Consider the following 22738-nt stretch of genomic DNA (forward strand, 5'->3'; position numbering starts at 1 on the left):
GGTAAAGGGGACAACAGAGGACGAATGGATAAATACTGTAATGGAAGTCAAAAAAAAAAAAAAGCTTGGACAGACTTCAGGAGATAATGGATAGAAGGGTTTGGCGTGCTATGGTCCATAGGGTCATAAAGAGCTGACCATGACTGAACAACAAACAATAAACACTTATATAAGTCAAACCCTTCTTTCATTACTCGGGGACAGTGACATTTGCTATGACATATATTTTTATTAATGCTTATAACACTGTTCAGTAAACCACTGTGACTTAGCATAAAGCCCAAAGAGCCTTTTCTTGAAAAGTCACAGATTATATTTTGAAAAACACTCATTTAACTTAAATAGTTAACCTAAATTGTTCTCAACACTTAAAAACCACACTTCAAATTTTTTTTTTAAGGCAATTGGGGGTTAAGTGACTTGCCCAGGGTCACACAGCTAGTAAGTGTCAAGTGTTTGGTCTGAGGCCGGATTTGAACTCAGGCACTCCTGACTTCAGGGCCGGTGCTCTATCCACTGCACCACCTAGCTGCCCCTACACTTCAAATCTTTACCTGACTCTTGGAATAGCTTTGGCTTTAAAAGTATATCAGTGACTGAACATTTCACATTACATATATTAGAATTTGTTGAACTTTAGGACTGAAAGAATTTCTTGTCCTGCTTGTCTGGAAAGTACAATTTTGCCCTGTAAACCATATTTCTTCATTGTTTCCATAATTTCATCTGAAATAAAAATGAAATATAAAATCACATTAACTGTTTTGATAAAGTTTAGCTAATTGTGATGTCTGTTGAAAAATATAGCAAGATTATAATCACAGGCTATTTTAAAACACTTTTATCTGGCAAAATGACCTTAGATTTTACAAACTTTAAAAGTTTTTGTAAGTTTTATTATATAGCTTACTTTTATGGTGGTAGTTTGCTTAAGAGATAAAAGGAATAATTTAAAGTAGTAATTATTACAAATAGTTTTTTTTAATTCTATTTTCTTGACTATTGACTGCACTGCATGTAGGATACTCATACAAAAATACAAATATAGTGTCAGTTTCATACATATAGACTCATTTTTATTTGTCTTTGTTTCATGAGTTGCCTTAGCCAAAGATCCAACATTGAAATGGTCATCTAACTGTTGATTAATCTCTCCATATCAGCTATGTTGTTCCTCAAAAAACAGATTTGCTCTTTCCCTAGAGTCATACTATTGCCTTCCCAACATGGTATATATGTAAACTGGCAGAGCTTCTGCTCTGCTGGCATAGCTTTCAAGGAAGCCCAGGGTCACCTCCATGAAGTAAGGAAGCATATAAGTAGTACTTTGCTGCAGAGTTATGGCATGGCAAATATATACACAGACATATTATATATATTTTGCAAAATATATTTGCTTACATATTTTATAAATATATATATCTAAAATGTTAAGTGGACCCCTTGTGGTGAACTCATGGGAAGATATGGACAAGAGTTTACACAGGATGGGTTATAATCCTGATCACTGGAGGGAACTCTGAAATTGATGAGATCACAGATTCATTCAAATATTGCATTAAAAATACAGCAGTGAAGAAATGTTTAGTGTTAGTAAGTAGGGCTTCTTCTTAGTTTTCAAACTGTGCTAAGAAAACAGTATATGTTTCTGATAATGAAAATCTCAAATTTTACTGGAATAGAATGTGTAATTTGTTTTTGAAAAAAAAAAGATCCCTTAGAATGTAATAGAAAACGCAAATTAATTTCAAACCTAGGGAGCATTGTTGAATTCGAGATATGAAAAAATGAATGTGCACCTTTGTGTGGGAGGAATGGCAGGATCTCCCTTTATTTCATTGGTATGGGAAACTACTGGAGTGGAAACTCTCCACCAAAACAGATCAGCAACTAGTTTTTAACTTATCACCTTATAAAACTGCCTGGGGACACTTTAAGTGACTGTCACAGTCACAGGGCAAATATGTATCTGCAGCAGGATGTGGACCTAGGTTTTTCTGACAGCAAAGCCAGCCTTCTATCTCTTTTATCTTACTGAGTCTTATATACTCATTGTTTTTTAACTTTAATTTTGAAATTTTATTTTTACATTTTAAAAAAATTTTGAGTTCCGAATTCTCTTCTTCCCTCCAGACCCTTCCCCACCTGAGAAGGTGAGCAATGTGATATACCCATTTTACATGTGAAGTCATGCAAAACATTTCTATATTAGCTATGTTGTAAAAAAAAAAAAAGGAAGAAAAATAAAGGAAGTGAAAAAACAATATGCTTTAATCTGAGAGTTCATCAGTTCACTCTCTGGAGGTGGAAAGCATTTTTCATTATTAGTCTTCTGACACCGTCTTGGAGCACTGTATTGATCAAAGTAGCCACGTCTTTTACAGTTGATTATTGTCTCAATATTTCTGTACAATGTTCTCCTGGTCCTGCTCATTTCATTCTATATCAGTTCATATAGGTCTTTGCAGGTTTTTCTGAAACCATCCTGCTCATTTCTTATAGCATAACAGTATTCCATCACAATCATATATCACTAGATCAGACATTCCCAACTGATGGGTATCCTCCAATTTTTTGCCACCACAAAAAGAGATGATATGTTTTTCTATATATAAATCTTTTTTTTTATTTGATCTCTTTGGGATACAGACCTAGTAGTAGAATTGCTCGAGTCAAAAGGTATGCAGATTTTTAGTCTTTTGGGCGTAGTTCCAAATTGTTTTCCAGAATGACTGGACCAGTTTACAACTCTACCAACAGTGCATTAGTGTACCTATTTTCCCACATCCCCTCCAGAGTTTGTCATTTTCGTTTTCTGTCATGTTCGCCAATCTGATAGGTGTGAGGTGGTCCTTCAGAGTTGTTTTAATTTGCATTTCTACAATTAGCAATTTAGAGCATTTTTTCACATGACTATTGATAGCCTTGATTTCTTCTGCTTGTTCATATTCTTTGACCATTTATCAACTGGGAAACAACTCTTATTTTCATAAATTTAGCTTAGTTCCCAAAATATTTGAGAAATGAGGCCTTCATCAGAGAAATTTGCTGTAAAAATTTCCCCCCAGTTTCCTTATTTCTTTCTAATACTAGCTACAGTGATTTTGCTTCTGCAAAAACTTTGATTTTACATAATCAAAAATTACTCATTTTATCTCCCATGATTCTTGCTATCTCTTTTTAGTCATAAACTCTAATCTTATCCATACATCTGAGAGGTGAATTTCTTCTATGCTCTTCTAATTTCCTTACAAAATCACATTTTGTATCTAAATTATGTACCCATTTTGACCTTATCTTGGTATATAGTGTGAGATGTTGGTCTATGCCTAGCTTCTGCCAGACTATTTTCTAGTTTTCCCAGCTGTTTTCTGCCTCAAAAGCTTAGATCTTTGGGTTTATAAAACACTTAGCTCACTGTGGCCATCTACTACTGTGTATTATATATTCAATCAGTTTCACTGATCCACCTCTGCATTTATTAGTATCAGAGAGTTTTGATGATTATTGCTTTATAATTTGAAATTTGGTACTGCTAGTCTGATTTTCTTCACATTTTCTTTCATTGATTTCCTTGATATTCTTGACCTATGGTCATTGTTAACAGCATGATTAGGGAGCTGAAATTTAAGGTAGGAAAAAAAACAACAACATAGATATCTACAGTAACTGATCAGCTGAATGAAAAAGGATTTAATAAAAGCATAGTCAAGATGACTAGAAATGGGAAGTTCATCATAATGAGCATATGGTGCTTGGAAAAAGTTATAGACATTTTTATGTCTAAGCAGCAGTATACCAATTTGAGAAACTCAGGTAAAATGAATTTTGTTTTAAAATGATTAAAATAAAACTACTTAATATTCAATTAAGCAGCATGTATTAAAAATGTACTACATTCTGTCCTACTCCAGTGTTAATATCCCATTATCTTATAGTTTGAAAACCATATTACATGATTTCAGATAAGTAAATCATTGAAAGAGAAACTAAATTGTATTACCTGGATTATTTTCTTTAATGGTAACTAAATAGAAAAATCCTTCTGGTGATAGCAGATCTGCAACCAAAGGGAAAAATCTGTCCATGACTTCTCGGCCATTTCTGCCACCAGCCCAAGCTGCCTCTATTCCATGACTTCCTACCTGTGTTACCAGTTGGAAAGAATCTTTTAATTTTTTTTAGTTAAAATTATGTCTGGAATTTCAAACTACTGAAATTCTTAATCAACTTTAGATTTCCATTGTTAATACTTTGTTGGGAAACATAAATTAACTTCCACATACATTTGTCCTGCTTTTAAGAAACCTGACACAGTATTCGGAAAAGTTCAAACTTAAAGTGCTAGATTAAGTGCTAGAGATCACATTATATTTTTTGTTTTACAGAAACAAAGGAGTTTTAAGGTCTTTTTTTTGGCATAATGACATTTAAAACATTTAAGAGATCCTATTTAAAAAGTGACACATAACTTTTAAAGAATATATGCAAAAATACACTTTTAAAAACCCCAACCATTTGCTTCAGGTCCAAATATGACCCAACCATTAGCCTTTGGAAGTGAGTTTGAACAGATACATTATGAATGACCCATGGTAATTTCATGTCCAAAATGGCAAAATTTTATCTTAGAGCTGTGATAGCAGCTATGTTCCTTCAGCAATGGAGGGCTCAGGATTCATTTGGTTTACGAGGCCGTGAAGAAAAATTGGGGTACTACTTTGGTGGATCTGATTTTAACGTAGGTACTCACTCCCTCCAAAAGAGTTTGTAACCCATCTGTGTTTTCTCACCTGGTGTGACTTTTGCCCATTTTGTCCTATAAATCCTCCATACAGGATTTGAGAGATCAGTAAGTCTCAGAGAAAAACCTACCTTAATTCTCACCTTCACTTTGCCATGACCACTGATATCTCTTTGAATTAAAAAGAGATAAAAATGGGCATTCTAAATCACTATCCAGTTATTTATTTTCTGGACAGGCATCCTGCCTCACATTCCAGGTATTCTGTTCCCTGCTGGAGGTGGGACTTGATGTGCAGTACTTAAAGCTGAAGTGGATGGGGCCTTTTGTGAGATCAAGGGGAGAAATGAGAAAGGGTTCATTGCTGTGAACTTGATGTTGACTATCTTCATAAATAATGTAATCTTTATTATGTAGAGTAGTGAGTAACCCTACAGTGATGAATATCTCTGTAACCCTTAGCATATGATTCTCTGGGCTTTTGTTTCCTTACCTATAAAGCAAGGATAATGTCTGACATTTCTCCCAGTTCTAAAATTTTAAGAATACTTTAATGCCAGTGTTTGTCATTTATAAAGCCTATGCCTATATTCCACCATGAGAGGAATCATGAAGGGTATATACAGTACCTGAGCAAAGCTTTCAGGAAAAAAAAGGATTCTAAAAGGTAGAAATAAGTAAGGAGTGCATTCTCAAGCATGTATAAATGCCTCGAGGTGAGAAATAGGATGTTAAGTGGGAGAAACAAAGTGACTAAGCTTAGCTGGATTACAGGTACTTGAAGAGGAAAATAGGAAATACTGCTAGACAGAGGAAGATGGGCCGAATTTATTAGAGTCTTAAATTTCAGTTTGATAGTGTCACTGAAAGTTTTTGAGCAAAGTAGTGAGACAAGGTCAAGCCTTAACTTTAGAAAAAAATTTTTGGGAGTTGAGTGAAAGCTTTATTTGAGAAGGAAGAAATTGGTGAAATTAGGTTATTCTGTAGTCAGGACATGAAAGACAGCTAGCTGGTGCAGTGGATAGAGTACCAGGCCTGAAGTTGGGAGACTTGAGTTCATATTTGGCCTCAGACTCTACCTGTGTGACCCTGGGCAAGTAACTTAACCCTATTTGCCTCAGTTTTCTCATAAAATGAGCTGGAAAGAGAAATGGCAAACCACTACAGTATCTTTGCCAAGAAAACCCCAAATGAGATTACAAAGAGTCAGGCATGACTGGAACAGGTAAATAAGAACAAGTCAGAATAAGACCTAGGCCATGCTTTACATACTATCATAGGCATCTTGTTCTGTGCCTGGTTGATATATACATAGTTTGTCTTCCATCTACTTCTCTCATTCTGGGAAAAATAATCAAATCAATACTGTTCGTTGATTCTGGCATGAAACAGGGTAGTGGTTATCTGAGAAGGAGATGAATATAAAGATGGTGTCAAAAAAATCAACAAGTTTAGTAATTAATTGGATTTTGGACGATCCTAAGCAGTATGGTGGTACCTTGAAGTAGTAAAGAGGCTTGGATTTGGGGAAATACAATATTAACTTTTGACAGGTAGGATTTGAGATGCCAAAAGGACTTTCAAGTGGAACTGTTCAGCAGTCAGAATATATTAAGGAGTCATCTTCAAAGATGATAATCAGATCAGTGGAAGCAAATCAGATGACCAAGGGAAATTGTAGGGAGGAAAAGGGGACCTAGGAAAGAACCCTGATGGATGCCTATGTTTAGGAAGTAGGAGATATATAAGTTGGTAAAGGAGACTGCAGAATGCAATGTCATGAAATTCAAGGGTAAAGGAAGTAACTAGGAGGCCTGGGGCACCACATTAAAAGACGTAGGAAGGGCAAAGAGCTTAAGACTGAGAGAAAGTTTTTGTTAAATCTTTGCTTAATTTCTAATTTTTAGCAATCTAAAGTTATGGATAATGTTTTGTTTAATTTTATTGTTTTTATATATCATTTTCCTTTAACACCTCTCCCTCCCAATAAAGTTTTCTCCAAAAAAGAAAAACATTTAAGCACACTATGAACATGACTTGACACAGTATAACCCATGTTCTTCTTTTTACCATCTCAGCACTCTGGGATCAAGATTAGTCACTGTGATTAATAAGTTTAAATACTTTTAAAATGTTTTCACATTATTTCAATCATTGTGGGTTCTTCATTTTTTACTTTGTACCTAGTCATTCTTCCCATGTTTTTCTGATCATGTCCACTAAGCTTTGAAACTCTGCCTTGGGTTTGAGCTGTCCTGAATAGTGAGAAAAACCTTCCTTAACTCTCTTCTATGTTGCCAGCCCCATACCATACTTCAAATCCCATACATCCTAGCAATTTTGCTAAATGTCCTTCTGCCACATGCATATCCCCTCTCCCATCTAGATTTCACCTTTTGCAACTAAGAACAGTAATCAGACTACAGGCATTTAGCACAGTGCAGTAGGCACTTGCTTTTATTCAATTATTCTCTGGTTCTGTTCATCATCTCTGAGACTCTCCATGTCATAACTATCTTGCTGGCCACCATTCCCCTATGTGTGTTGTCTTTCCCTATCAGAATACAATATAAGCTTCCAAAGCACAGAAACTATTCCCATTTGAATCTACATTCCCCACATCTAGCAGTGGCTTAGACATAGCATCCCTCAACATTTTTAGTAACCATATGATGACTCAAAGAATATATTCTGTCCCCTGGCTTAATCTTGACTGTGGAATCTTGTCACTATTTCTGAAAACCATGAGATGTATGTATGAAAACCTTGCACTGGTAGGGAGAATTCATTTAGCAGGAATAACTTAGCCATTTGAATCTTCCTCCAAGCTGCAATACTTCTGTGAATGTGTATAAAATGTCTCTGATAGACTTAAAACCAAAGAGTAGTGAGAACTTCATCATGGACAGCTTCAATTTTATCATTAAATAGGAGACAAGTTCATCTGCTAGGAGTAGAATCAGGGTCTTGAGAAGACAGAATAAAGTTCATAGTGGATCAGCCACTATAAAGTGTGTGGTAGTCAATCATAGATGAATGAACAGATTGCTGTGTAGCAGTGAAGGCCCAGAGGAGATAAAAATGACATGAATTGTTCAGCTTATTCCAGTAGAGGGTGGGAATTTGCTAGCCATAGCAATAGAGTACTCAATTGACTAAAGTAGGTGTTGATAGGGGCAATGGCAGCTAAAAGGTCATATGATGAAGGGGTCACTAATCACTAATCCTTACTAGGGGGGCTGGTGCTATGACCAGGAGGAAAGGGTGGGCCATGTAGTAAAGGAGTCCTAAAGTCGCATGGAGCATATGGCAGTGGTAGCCTCTTCACTCTTCCATCTCTTACCACCACAGTTTTAACCAGGACCAAAACGGGGCAGCATTAGGAGGTACACTTTTTTACTTTGCAGCAGCAGCAGCAGTTTTTACTCATCCAACCATGTAATGACGGAGGGAGAAGAAGGTGCCATTTTCACTGATGCTACCCCATACTGGAGAGAGATGAATGATGCCATAAAAAAATTCATTCAATACTAGCTAATGTGTAACCTAAAGATAATGGTCATTTAAAATTTTTATACACCTCTTACCTCTTCAGAAGGCGTAACTACATAGGGTGGGTTAAATACCAGAAGATCGACTTTCCTGAATAACCTTGGTAACAATCCTTTGGCCTGGATATAAATCAAAATAGTCAATTGGACTTTGTGGTTACATGTCAGTGCCTTCAATAATGTCACTTGTATTCTTACAGAAGAAATGTGTTTCATGTACTGCAAAGCATGGCAGGCTCAGGTGCTGAAATATCTTAAAATCTCACACATTTTCATCTTAAGTCTCACATAAATTTACACAAAATATAGATTTTTTTTTTGGAGCATGGAAACTAGTTCATCAAAATAAGCACAAACTGTCTGGGTATGTTGCTGCTGTTCAACAATCCAGATTGTGCACATTGGTATATTTTTATAAAATGAAATAAAAGGGTAGGCAAAATCCATAGATTATAGCAAGTTAGAGACAGAAATAGTTGCATTTCATAAATACTTAAAACCTAGCACAATTTTCTGACTGAGAACTAGGAAAAAGATGCCTTTTTTGAGTCAATAAATTCAGCTCAACTAGATGGAGCATACACACACACACACACACACACACACACACACACACGTAGAATTTATTGAGAAAGAGAATTTATGCTTCTAGAATTTCTGTGCCACCTGTGTTTCTATGAATTCAGATTTTTCTTCTAAATCAAATGCTTCCTTAACAATGGTTACCCTACAGCATTTCATGTAACTGTTACATTCAGTGTCAAATTCTGAGAAATTATGAAATAGTATACTTGAATGATTTTGACTGTCAAAATTCTAAAAGTTTTCTAAATTCTAATTCCATTTTTAAACTTAACACTATTAAGTAGTCATTAGCTGATTAAAAAAGAAAAAAAGACATGCTTATTCAGAAATACTATTAAATTTCTTTCCCTGGAGGTCCTTAAGAAGAGATTCATCTTGATATAGCACAGATATCATTTTGCCCTTTTTAAAAAAATTAATGGTTAATCTTTTTCTGGATTACTCAGGGTTAAGTATTCTCTGTACACTAGTTAAGAAGGCAAAGACATTATACTTTAGGAAGACTTCCACTCAAAACTGTTAAAATATTTTTTTTAACTTAGTACTTAAAGGATGAAGCCTCAACTATCCATAAAATCCAGCTACTCAGGACAACCATTCTCTTAAAAGCTTCTTTATATGTTATCTTATTTAGTCCTTACAATAACCCCATGTTAAATAACTCCCATATTCAAGTGTCAGAAGAAAAACTTGAACACAGGTCTTCCTGATTCTATCCATTATGACTGGCTCTTTATGTCTTCCTATGTCAACCTATACCTTTTGAAAAGTTTGGGAGAATTCTTAATTTTATACCAGTAGTGGAAAAGGATTACTATCTCACCAAATCTGTGATTATTGGCTGAATGTGAACTTTGTTACACAGCGCTGTCTCCAAGGTACAGTCAGCTGCTTTTGGGTTGATATCAGTACACCTATAAAAAAGATAAAAAACAACAAAGTAACCCTTTGAGAAACAAATAAAACCTTACAAATTAATGGGGCAAATCTATGACAGAAATCAAGAAATGTTTAATTTTTTATAAGAAAAGAAAGTATAAGAAAAAGTATAATGCTATAATAATGGACAAGAAAACAGATGCACATTTGTGGCTTTTAAAACTGTTTAGAATTGCAGAATGATAGAGTTGGAAGGAACTTTATATATTATTTCTTTTAAATAAAATTTAAAAAAAATAGAGATGAGTAAGTTAGACCCAAATTAGTGTTACATATATAGTTTTAATTCTCAGAAAAGGCATACTACTCAATCTTGTGTCCTTTATGTGTTTAACTATTACATTTACAAATCAAACATGCGTACCTTGTAAATGTTAACACAAAATATTGTATTCAAATAACTATACTTCAATTCATTACTCTTAGTACACTATTTGATATAATTGATACAATTATACTTACATATACAAAGCCTGAGGGCCAATAATTGAAGCCAGGAATGCAGATACGATGCCAGATCCTGATCCTATTTCAAGGGATATCTCTACTCTGAATTGAAAATGTTGTATTTAGTAAAAATAAAATAAAAATGGACTCTAGCAAATGTTTTAGCATAAATCTTTCCTGTTCTGTCATTTCCCCCTATAGAAAGTTAATGCTATAACCATATGCAAAAAATACTTATAATGTTTTTATGCTTAATATTGTAAAGCTCAAAACTGCAGAATTACTCTGTGTATGCAAATAAATACTGTCTTATTGAATTAGGAAAAACAATGTATATTGGTAATGTCTCTAGACAGCTTTAAGGCAATTTCAGTAAAATATTACACAAGAACTATGTACTTATGCCCTGAAAAATAAGAATATTTACTAAGTTAATTTCTATAGTTTTTTAAAATTACTTATCCTATAACATGCTGTATTAGAAAGGTAAAGGACCCTTGGTACTAATTTACAGTGGCAAAGAATTCCCTATATGGCGTGCAGTAAGGAGGCTGAGAAGACTTTGGTGAAAACAATGAAATAGTTGCACATTTCATGCTAGTGCTTTTATGGTATTATCCAAATTAAATTCCAAGACAATCAGTGTAGTATGGTGGATAGAGGAGGATGGTTGTGGACTTGAAATTGTATCTTTCATACATTGTTGTATTACAGTGAACCACTTAACCTCTCAGTGCCTCCAAGCAACTCTCTAAGCCAGTTCATATATTTTGGTTGTTCTATTTTTTAAACAGTTATTTTTTATTGCTGTTTTCTGTTTCTTACATCACCAGAGTATCCCATGTATTCCCCCACCCCTTACCGCCCAGGAGCTATTCCATAAGACAAACAGTGGAGTCTTTTTGCTTTAGGAGGGAAAATCAGCACAACCAATTGATACAATGAAAAAGTTCAAAAACGTGTACTGTGTTAAGACCTGTGAATCTCCACCTACACAAAGGGATAACTTCTCCTATGTTTTCACTGGAATCTCACTTGTTCTTTATAATTTTATTACATTTACTTTTGATTTTTTTTTTAATGTCATTGTTTCCTTTTACACTGTTGTAGTCAATGTTGTGTATATTGTTTCCTTGGCTCTGCTTCACTCTGCATCAGTTCACAGCTTTCCAGGCTTCTTTGCATGCATCATTTCTTTTTTTTTTTTTTTCCAGGCAACTGGGGTTAAGTGACTTGCCCAGGGTCGCACAGCTAGTAAGTGTCAAGTGTTTGGTCTGAGGCTGGATTTGAACTCAGGTACTCCTGACTTCAGGGCCAGTGCTCTATCTGCTGCGCCACCTAGCTGCCCCCGTATGCATCATTTCTTCCAGCATATTAGTATCCCAATATATTCATGTACCACAACTTGTTTAGCCATTTCGCAATGGATGGGCATCAACTTTGTTCCCACTCAACTACTTCTTTTCTCTTCCTAGATGCATTGTTTTCTATGCAGAAGCTTTTCAGTTTCAAGTAATCAGTTTTCTATTTTATCTTTTGTAACTGCCTTTATCTCTTTTTTTGGTCAAAAATATTCTTATCTACAGCTGTGAAAAGTACATGATCAGTTTCTCTTCTAATTTTTTTATAGTATGATATTTAATATTAAGATCATATATCCAATTAGAATGTTTTGTGGAGTGTAGTTTAAGGTGTTAGTCTAAGCCTAATTTCTGCCAGACTGCTTTCCAATTTTCCCAGCAGTTATCAAATACGAAGTTTTTCCCCTGGGTAACTTAGGTGTTCTACTTTATCAAACACTGGACTATTGAGTTTTATTGTTTCTGAATCTCCCTTGTCTAGCCTGCACCACTGTTGTATTTTTTAACCAATAATTTTAATGACTGCTGCTTTACAATATAGTTTGAGTTCTGGAAGTGCTAGTCCCCCTTTCTCCTTACTTTTTTTCATCATTTCCCTGGACATTTTAGATATTTTGTTTTTCCACATGAATTTTGTTATTTTATTAAGCTCTGTAAATAGTCCTCTTGGTAATATGAATAGTATAGCATAAATAGTAAATTAATTTTGGCAATACTGTCATCTTTTATTATATTGGCATGGCCTAGCCCTGAGCACTGGGTATTACTCTAGCTACTTAAGTTGTTCTTTATTTCTTTAAGGGGAACTTTGTAATTAAATCTATACAAGTCTTCTGTGTGCTTTGGGAAGTTGATTCCCAAGTACTTTATGTATTTTGTACTAATATGAAATGGTATTTTCCTTTTATTGCTTCTTGTGTTTTGTTATGATGATATAGAAATGCTCTTGATTTTTGAAGATTTCTTTTGTAGCCTGCAACTTTGCTGAAGCAATAGCAATTGATTAGCATCTATACTGATTCCCTGGAGTTTTTCAAGGAAACCATCACATCATCAGCAAACAGGGAGAATTTTATTTCCTCTTTACCTATTCATATTCCTTTAATTTCTTTCTCTTGTCTTACTGCTGCTGGTAGCATTTCCAGAACTATATAAAACTGGGGAATCCCTGTTTAATGCCTGTATTTATTAGAAAAGGTTCTAGTGTATCCCTATTGCATATGATGCTTATTTTGGTTCTAGAGAAGTGCTACTTAAGATATTACAAAAAGGTCATTCTATGCCCATACTTTGTCAGGTTTTTAGCATAAAAGTATTGTAATTTGTCAAAGGCTTCTTCTGCATCTATTGAGATAATCATGTGCTTTTGAATATTTTGGTTTTTTATACAGTTATGTTGATTTGTTTTTCTAATGTTGAATGATTCTTATACTCAGAGTATCAATCCCAATTGATTACAATTTCTTGGATGATTTGCTGTAACCTGTTTGATTGGATTTTGTTTGAAATTTAGGAGTCAATATTCTTTAATTATATTAGCCTATAATTTTCTTTCTGTGTTTTATCTTTCCCTGTTTTAGGTATTAGGACTCTATTTGTCTCGGTAAAAGGATTATGGTAAGGGTCTTTCTTAATTTCTGAGGGTAATTTGTGAAGTATAGGTACTAACTATTCTTTAGAAGTTTGACAGACTTTTCCTGTGAATCCATCAGGTTCAGGGGCTTTTTCCTTTGCGAGTTCCTTTACAGCTGGATCTATTTCCCTTTCTGTGACTGGATTATTTAAATATCTCTATCTGGTTTTCTGATGGTTTTGGTTCAGTAATATTTTGAAAGTATTCCTTTATTTCTTGTATGTTCACAGTTTTGTTAGCATATAACTATGCATATTATGTTCTGATCATTCTTTTTTTTCTTCTGAATTTGCTGTGATGCCAGTCTACATATTTTTAAAATCATACTGTGATGTAGTATGATTTATGCCTCCTATTAGGAAGGTTCTAGCTGCTAAACTATTGTAAAATATCAGAACAATAACAAAATCAGTTCCTTACACGGCATGACTATAGCTTATGTTTGTAATCTATTCTATGATATTTTGGAATAAAAGACAAGTTGCAAAATAGTGTTGATTGACTCTCTAATTTAGTAAATCCAAAAGTTCCATTGAAGCCTGTGTGTATAAAAAGCTGCCTAGTTTCAAACGAGAGATAAATCAGTGCAGTGTAACTTTTTGAAACATGGCAGCTAGCCAATCAAATGCATCCAGAGAAACCCAGTTCTTTATTCCATTACAAATACATGTAAATGGTCAAATTCCAGCATATAAATTTCACTCTTTATAGCTATAAAATTTCAAAAGTTCTTCCTTTATTTATAAAGTATTGAGTTCTCACTAATTATATTTTTTACTTCAAAAACCTTACCAACCCCCAAACCTTCCACCTTCCCAATTACCGTAGAAGGTAAGTACTATGTTCCTAGTCCCTCAGGTACACAACCTAGCTGTCATCCTCGACTCTTCAGCTGATTATCAGCAGAGAGAGTGGAGGGAGGGGGATACATGGGATGTCTGAGTAAGGATGAAAAGGTTTAGAAGAGTTGCTGTGAAAAGTGGGATAGTGAGTTGACAAGTGGGGTGTAGCAGGATTTCCTAACAGCAGTGAGGGCCCAGTTGAGTCTTGGTAACATGAATTTGTAGTAGACTCAGTCAGAATTCGCATGATTTTTTCCTCCTTTGTTCAGCAGCATGTGTGAAGGAGTGAAGGAGACGAATAGTGAGAGAGATTCAAGGCTGAGGCTTGGCTGGTCATAATCAGTGATATGACAATGGGGCTAGGGATTCAAGAGGAGAACAGTGTAGAGTTGAGTCAAGATAGAGAGGAGTCAAGACAGGGAGAAGAGAGTGTAGCTAGTGTAGGAGAGATGGCCTGGAAGATAATCAAAGGATCAAAGGCTTGGAGCTCATGGTGAGAATGAAGAGTAGGGAAGGCACAAGGAGAAGTAAAAAGCTAACAGATTATGGTCACATAAGGAGATTTAAGAATCCTTGAATGGGTAAGTGGTACATTTATGGATGTTGGCAAGATAAAGGGTAAGACCATTTTTGTGTATGGCTGAAGTGGGGTGTAAGAGTAGCTCATGGGAGGAGATAAGATAAGAATTGAATGGTTAAGGCATTTGAGGAAGAATCAATATTATGTATGTTGAAGTATGAGGGCAGGAGTTGGGTAGGAGAGAAAAACTGTAGGTCAGATATCAAACTCAGAAAGTGACCTTGTGATCTGTAGACAACTGATACCAGGATTTTGACTGATAGGGAGTAGCATAGACCTATAAGGAAGAAAGGCTACTGAGTGATGGATGAAAAGAAACAGCCTAAAAGTGACAGTATTATTCTAGAAATGCAAGCTATACCAATAAGTCAAGAAAAATAAATTGAACAAATAAGCCTTGGCAATGAGAAAAAAAAAAAAGCTATCACTTTTTGCAGATGATATGATGGTTTACTTAAAGTACTCCTAGAGAGTCAACTAAAAAACTAATGAAAAGAATCATCAGTTTCAGGAAAGTTGCAGAATATCAAACAGACACATAGAATCATCAGAATTTATATATGTTACCAACAAAACCGAAAAGGGATAGAAAGAGAAATTCCATTTCATACAAATAAAGAACATCAAACTACCTGGAGATACATTCATTGCTCATGGGTAAGCTGAGCTAACATAATAAAAGTGAAAATACTACCTAAGTTAATTGACTCATTCAGTGCCATACCAATCAAACTATCAAATTACTTTATAGAGCTAGAAAAAAATAACAAAATTAATCTGGACCAACAAAAAAGTCAAGAATATCAAAGGAATCAATGAAAAAAATGCTAAGGAAAAGAACCTAGTAGTACTCAATCTTAAATTATACCACAAAGCTATAATCATAAAAACAATTTAGTCCTTGATAAGTAACAGAGTGGTTGGGAGGCAGAGCCAAGATGGTGGAGAAAAGGCAGCAACTCACCTGAGCTCTCCCCCAAACCCTTCTGAACCCCTTTAAATAATGCCATAAAACAATTCCTGAAGTGGCTGAACCCACAAAAGGACAGAGTAAAATAATTTTCTAGCTAATGACAACTTAGAAGGTTGGGAGGAAAGGCCTGCTGCACCTGGGTGAGAGTGGAGTGCAGTCCAGCACAAGCTGCATCAGTACAGACCTAGCCCCGGCAAACCAGGAGCCAGACTTGGGAGGCACTGAATCTGCAATGGCAGTCGCTGCAGCTGCTTCTGGAACTTTCAACCCACGGATGGTAATGGGGTTGAACAACTGACCAGAAGGCGATTAGAAGGGTCACCTTACTGGTACTGGAGGCAGAACTCTGTTGCTTCACCCATACTCAGATCCAGGTCACAGTCCTGGGTGGCAGTCTCAGGGCAAAGAAGAGCACTGGCATAGCAGAGCTTGAGGCCACAGTGGAAGAGGGACCCTCGTCATAGTTCCAGGGCTGAAAAGACTAGAGTACAGGCCAGAATAGTGGTAAACATACCTCTTCTTAGATCACACCGTCTTGGAAGAACTGAAAAATTACAGGTCCCTAGAAGTATCTCTGAAAACAACTGCACAAAATTCCTGAAGCTTGGGACAGTGTGCCCTCTACCCTGGAAGTAAAGCCTTACTTTAACAAAGAGTTAAAAGTCAAGAAATAGGCTAGGAGTATGAACAAAGAACAAGAAAGAAAATTCTGACCATAGAAAGTTACTGTGGTGACCAGGAAGATCAAAACACAAACTCAGAAGAAGATAACAAAGTCAAAACTCCTACAGCCAAAGCTCCAAGAAAAATATGAATTGGTCTCAGGCCATGGAAGAGCTCAAAAGGGATTTTGAAAATCAAGTAAGAGAGGTAGAAGAAAAATTAGGAAGAGAAATGAGAGTGATGCAAGAAAATCATGAAAAAAGAGTCAATAGCATGGTAAAGGAGACACAAAAAAATACTGAAGAAAATAACACCTCAAGAAACAGAATAGACCAAACGGTAAAAGAGGTACAACAAGCCAATGAGGAGAAAAAAAACCTTGAAAAGCAGAATTGGCCAAATTGATAAAAAGGTACAAAAATTCACTGAAGAAAAAAACTCCTTAAAAAGTAGAATTGCCCAAATGGAAAAGGAGATACAAAACCTCACTGATGAAAATACAATTCCTTAAAAATTAGAACTGAGCAAATGGAAGCTAATTGTGAGGGATTGTCTGATGTTGGCTACTGCCAAGTAGAGGTTGTGGCAAGATGGGGTAGGAACAAGATATTAGGAAGTAACCAGAGCTCACGCTCCCGAGGCAGGGGCTGTGCTAGGCGGAGTTGTGGTGAACTGGGATGGGAACTGGATACGGAGAAGTAGCTGGAGCACATGCTCCTGAGGCAGGGGGCTGTGCCATGTGGGAGTGGGACGGCAGAGAACAAGTTCCCTTTGTCTAGTCCCCTCCCTAGGTGCAGCTCTAACCCCAGACGCCTCCTTCCTGTATCCGGTCCTAGCCCCCTGTGTCACGTCCTCTCCCTTGGTGCAACACTAAACCCAGACATCCCCTTCTGGTATCTGATCCTACAATCAATGACTAGTAGGCGGGGCTGAGGAGGAGGGGCTAAGTAGGTACTTAAGGAACGGTAGGGATCAGGAGCTCGCTCTCTCTCTTGCTCCTGCTCTTTTGCTCTGGCTTTCCTGCTTGGCCTTGCTGTGATGGCCTCTGAATAAAACTCGAGTGTTTGCACCTCCTGATCGGCTCGTCTCTGTGTTTACTCGGGTGGGCACTGAAGACTGGTAAGTATGACTCTGGCAGCCTGCTCCTTATAGGAGGAGAGTGCACGGGCGTGACCGGAACAGCTAATGACTTCATGAGAAATCGAGAAGCAATGAAACAAAACCAAAAGGATGAAAACAAAAAAGAAGACAAAATTAAATATCTCATTGGAAAAACAACTGACCTGAAAAATAGATCCAGGAAAGATAATTTTAAAAGTATTGGACTACCTGAAAGCCATGATCAAAAAGAGAGCCTAGACATCGTCTTTCAAGAAATTATCAAGGAAAACAGCCTTCATATTCTAGGATCAAAGAGTAAAATAGAAATTAAAAGAATCCACTGATCATCTCCTGAAAGAGATCCCAAAATGAAAACTCCCAGGAATATTATAGCCAAATTCCAGAGCTCTCAGGTCAAGAAGAGAATATTACAAGCAGCCAGAAAGAAACAATTCAAGTATCGTGGAGCCACAGTCAGGATAACACCAGATTTAGCAGCTTCTACACTAAAGAATAGGAGGGCTGGGAATATGATACTCCAAAGGGCAAAGAAATTAAGATTACAACCAAGAATCATCTACTCAGTAATCTGAGTATAATACTTCAAGGGAAAAAATATTCAATAAAAAAAAAATTCAACAAAGAGAGAACTTTTCAAGCATTCTTGATGAAAAGACTAGAGCTGAATAGAAAATTTGACTTTCAAATACAAGACTCAAGAGTAGCATAAAAAGATAAACAGAAAAGGGAAATCATAAGGGATTTAATAAGGTTAAACTGCTTACATTCCTATATGGGAAGATGATACTTGTAACTCTAAGAACTTTCTCATTATTAGGGCAGTTAGAAGGAGTACATATAGACAAAGGGCACGGTGTGAGTTGAATATGAAGGGATAATATCTAAAAAAAATAAAATTAGGGGTGAGAAAGAGGAATGCACTGGGAGAAAGGGAAAGGGAGAGGTAGGATGGGGTAAACTATCTCACATAAAAGAGACAAGGAAAAGCTTTTACAGTGAGGGGACACTGGGGGAGGTGGTAAGAAATGCTTGAGTCTTACTCTTATTGGAATTGGCTCAAAGAAGGAATAACATGCACATTCAATTGGGTATAGAAATCTATTTTACCCTACAGGAAAGTAGGAGGGGAAAGGGATAAGAGAAGGGAGGTGACAGAAGGGAGGGATGATTGGGGAAGACTGTAAGTCAGAATCAAAACTCTTTTGAGAAAGGAGAGGGTGAAAAGAGAGAGAGAATAAAATAAACAGGGGTGGAGATAGGATGGAGGGAAATACAGTTAGGAATCGTAATTGTGAAAAAAATTTTGAAGCAAGTTTCTCTGATAACTTTCTCAAATATGTAGAGAACTGAGTCAAATTTATAAAAATAGGACCCATTCCCCAATTGATAAATAATCAAGAGGTATGAACAGTTTTCAGATGAAGTAATCAAAGCTATCCATAGCCATATGAGAAAGTACTCTAAATTGCTACTGATTGGAGGAATGGAAATTGAAACAATTCTGAGGTACTGCCTCATACCTATTAGATTGGATAATAGGACAGAAAAGGAGAATGACAAATGTTGGAGGGGATGTGGGAAAAATGAGACATTAATGCACTGTCGGTAGAGTTCTAAACTGATTCAATCATTCTGTAAAGCAATTTGGAACTACGCCCAAAGGGCTATAAAACTGTGCATACACTTTGACCTACCAGTGCCCCTACTAGGTCTATATCCAAAAAGAGATAAAAAACAAAAGGGAAAAGGACCTATATGTACAGAAATATTTATAACAGTTTTTTTCTGTTGGCAGGGAGTTGGAAACTTGGAGAATGCCCATCAATTGGGGAAAGGCTGAACAAATTGCACTATGTGACTGTGATGGAATACTATTGTGCTATAAGAAATGATAAGCAAGATGCTTTCAGAAAAATCTGGAAAGATTTACATGAGCTGATGCAAAGCGAAATGTACTGTATACAAAGTAACAGCAACATTGTAAGATGATCAGCTGTGAATGACTTAGCTATTCTCAGCAATACAATGATCCAAAGCAACTTTAAAGAACTTATGATGAAAAATGCTATCCATCCCGAGACAAAGAACTGATGGTGTCTGAAAACATATTGAAGCATACTTTTTTACTTTCTTTATTTTTCTTGAGGTTTTTTTGTCTATGTTTTCTTTCTTTCTTTTTTAAAGCCAATTGGGGTTAAGTGACTTGCCCAGGGTCACACAGCTAGTAAGTGTCAAGTGTTTGATCTGAGGCAGCATTCGAGCTCAGGTCCTCCTGACTTCAGGGCCAGTGCTCTATCCACTACGCCACCTAGGTGCCCCTCTATGCGTTCTTTCAAACATGACTAATATAGAAATGTTTTGCATAACTACAACATGTATAACATATCAAATTGCTTGCCTTCTCAGTGAGGAGGGGTAGAGAGGAAGGGAGAGATGTTTTAAAAATGAATGTTAAAAATTGTTTTTACATGTAATTGGGGAAAAATAAAATATTAAATAAATTTTTAAGAAAGAGAAAAAAGAAATAGTATGGTTGAGCAATGGAACAGATTAGGAACATGAATTACAGAAGCAAACGAGCACACTAACTCTGTGTCTGATCAACCCAAATATCCCACCTATTGTGGCAAGGGCTCATATTTAATAAAAACTGTTTGGAAAACTAGAAAGTAATCTGGCAAAAAGTAGGCATAAACCATATTCCAAGATAAGCTCTGGGATCTCTTTTCAGCTTTCTTTGGTATAGCCTCCAACCCTCCCCTCCCACAAGATTTAAGCTCCTTGACGCTAGGAACTATTTCTTTTTCTTATTTGTATCTCCAATACTTTCCACTTGGTAGGTTCCTAACAGAAGTTTAGTGGAATGAATTGAAAGTGGGTTCATGATTTAGCCATAAAGGCCAAAATCATAAGAAAAAAAAAATAGTGAGGCATGGAAGAAATTACCTGTAAGATCTATGAATGGAAGAGGTTATGACCACATGAGATAAGAGGTTCATATGAAATCAAATAGATAATTTTGATTACATAAAATTAAAATTATCTATACAGGCTAAACCAATGCACCTAAAATTAGAAGAAAATCAAAAAACTGGGGGGAAAATCTTTACAGCAAGTTTCTGAAAAACGTCTAATTTCTAAAATAAATAGGAAACTGAGCTAAACAGCTATCCCCCAATTGGTAAATGATCAAAGGATATGAATAGGCAGTTTTAAGAAAAAAAATTAAGCTATTAAGTCATATTTAAAATGCTATAAATCACTAATAATTACAGATATCCAAATTAAAACAACACTGAGGTACTACTTCACACCTATCAGATTGGCTAACATGACAGAAAAGGAAAATGACAAATTCTGGAGGAAGTGTGGAAAAGTAGATACACTAATGCACTGCTGGTGGAGCTGTGAACTAGTCCAACCATTCTGGAAAACAATACGCCCCAAAAGCTATTAAACTGTGCACACCCTTTGACCCAACAATAACACTACAAGGTCTATACCCCAAAGAGATAAAAGAAAGAAGAAAAAAACCCATGTATACAAAGATCTTTATAGCTGCTTTTTTTGTGATGGCAAGAAACTAGGAACTGAGATGATGACCATCAACTGAGGATTGGTTAAACAAGTTATAGTATATACATACATACATATATGTATATATACATGTCTATATATGTGTGTGTGTGTGTATATATATATATATGTATATGAAATGTGACACAATACTGTGCTGAAATGAAGGAGATGGTTTCAGAAATACTACCGTAAAGACTTATACAAACAAATGCCAAGCGAGGTAAACAGAACTAGGAAAATAATTTACAGAGAAACAGCAATATAAAGATAACCAACCAAAAGATTAGTAATTTTGATTAACACAATGACCCAGCACAATCCCAAAGGATTTATGACGAAAATATGCTATCCCTCTAGAGATGAAGAACTGATGGACTCAGATTGCAGATTTAAGTATATTTCTGGGTAACGTGGAAATGTTTTGCACAAACGCATATTTCTAACAATTTTTAAAAAATTTTCTTCTTAATGGATGAGGGAGAGTAAGAATTTGGAACTGAAAATAAAATTGATATTAAAATAAATAAAATGGGGATAATAGCACCTTTCCAAGATTGCTGTGAGGATCAAATGAGATAAATGTAAAGTGCCTTGAAAACATTAAAGCATATATAAGTGCTATTGTTATTAAATGAAGTCATGGACAGACAAAAGAAAGTAAAGAACACATCATTAGAAAGTTCTTTAGAAGAAAGATTAACTTACTAGGGAAGATACTTGTGTGGGCTGAAAGTGGCTTTTCAATGAGGCTAACCGTAACCATCTCAACATTTCACAAAACAAACTTCGATCCTAAAACCCTTTAACAAAGTGTCATTTACACAAGCAACGCCAGTTTTTGTTTGTTTGTTTTTTTGGCACACTGCCACTCCCATCATTAGATTGGTTCTGACACCAAAAATAAATCCCAAGTCATAATTTCTGGTAGTTGAAGAGGGAGCTAAATTACGCTTAAAAAAAAAAAAGAAAAAGAAAAAAAGCTCTTTGCTTCAGTTCCTCATCTGTAAAATGAGCTGGAGAAGGAAATGACAAACCACTCCAGTGTCCTTGCCAAGAAAAATCTCAAATGGGGTCATGACCAAAGAGCTGGCCACGAAAGAAAAAAACGACTGAACAAAAAGACCTCAGGAGCCAAAGACGCACTTCCGACTTAGGCAAAGTCAGTATTTTCCCAGAGCCAGCACTAACGGCGATAAAGAAGATAAGGCGGCAGCAGACCACGCACTTCCGGCCGCCCTCTGGCCCCGCCTTCCGGCCCCGCCCCTTCCTTTCCGGCACTGTGCTCCTGCCGCTCCTGCCCCGCCTGCCCCGCCCGCTCCCGCCCCGTAGAGTGATGATCGCTTCATTCTCTTCCCTTTCCTTCTCCTCCTCCTCCTTCCTGTCCCCCGCTTCGCTCACACCCTCTCACCCCATGAGCTCCTCGGCTCCTGCCTCCAGTGCATCCAACAACAAGAACGTGTCTTCAGCTGGTTCGTATACCTCCTGGAAAGCACCCTGTCCCATGTGTCCGTGCAATGGAGTAGAAAAACGTGGCGGGGCCCAGCCCCCCTGGGCCATGACTGCAGAGCCTCGCCGCGCATGCGTAGCTTCGGGGGCTCTCAGTCTCGAGCTCATCTGGCCCAGGAGCGCGCCGTCCTCCCGGAGCATGCGCAGAGCTGCCCCCGAGCCAGGGGCTCCTGTTTACTTGTCTGTGTTCTTGCCAGAGATGCCCCGTTGTTT

At 36.5% G+C, this 22738-nt stretch overlaps 1 protein-coding gene across 2 annotated transcripts; it reads right to left on the bottom strand.

The window, feature by feature from the left end:
* Positions 1–465: 465 nt before the first annotated feature.
* Positions 466–22605, bottom strand: N6AMT1 (N-6 adenine-specific DNA methyltransferase 1). 2 transcript variants are annotated; one of them, XM_027875549.1, is made up of 6 exons: positions 22428–22605; positions 10282–10368; positions 9704–9794; positions 8332–8415; positions 4004–4145; positions 466–726 (listed from the first exon to the last, which is right to left on the bottom strand). In XM_027875549.1, exons 1-6 carry the CDS (start codon positions 22574–22576, stop codon positions 620–622), a joined length of 660 nt encoding a protein of 219 aa, XP_027731350.1. In that variant the 5' UTR covers positions 22577–22605; the 3' UTR covers positions 466–619. The 2 variants fall into 2 exon arrangements, with proteins under 2 accessions (XP_027731350.1, XP_027731351.1); XM_027875550.1 differs by lacking the exons at positions 466–726; positions 4004–4145 and adding an exon at positions 6750–8232.
* Between the last annotated feature and the right edge of the window lie 133 nt (positions 22606–22738).

This window comes from Vombatus ursinus, unplaced genomic scaffold (assembly GCF_900497805.2).
Source record: "Vombatus ursinus unplaced genomic scaffold, bare-nosed wombat genome assembly UNPS02014809.1, whole genome shotgun sequence".
Taxonomy (NCBI): domain Eukaryota; kingdom Metazoa; phylum Chordata; class Mammalia; order Diprotodontia; family Vombatidae; genus Vombatus; species Vombatus ursinus.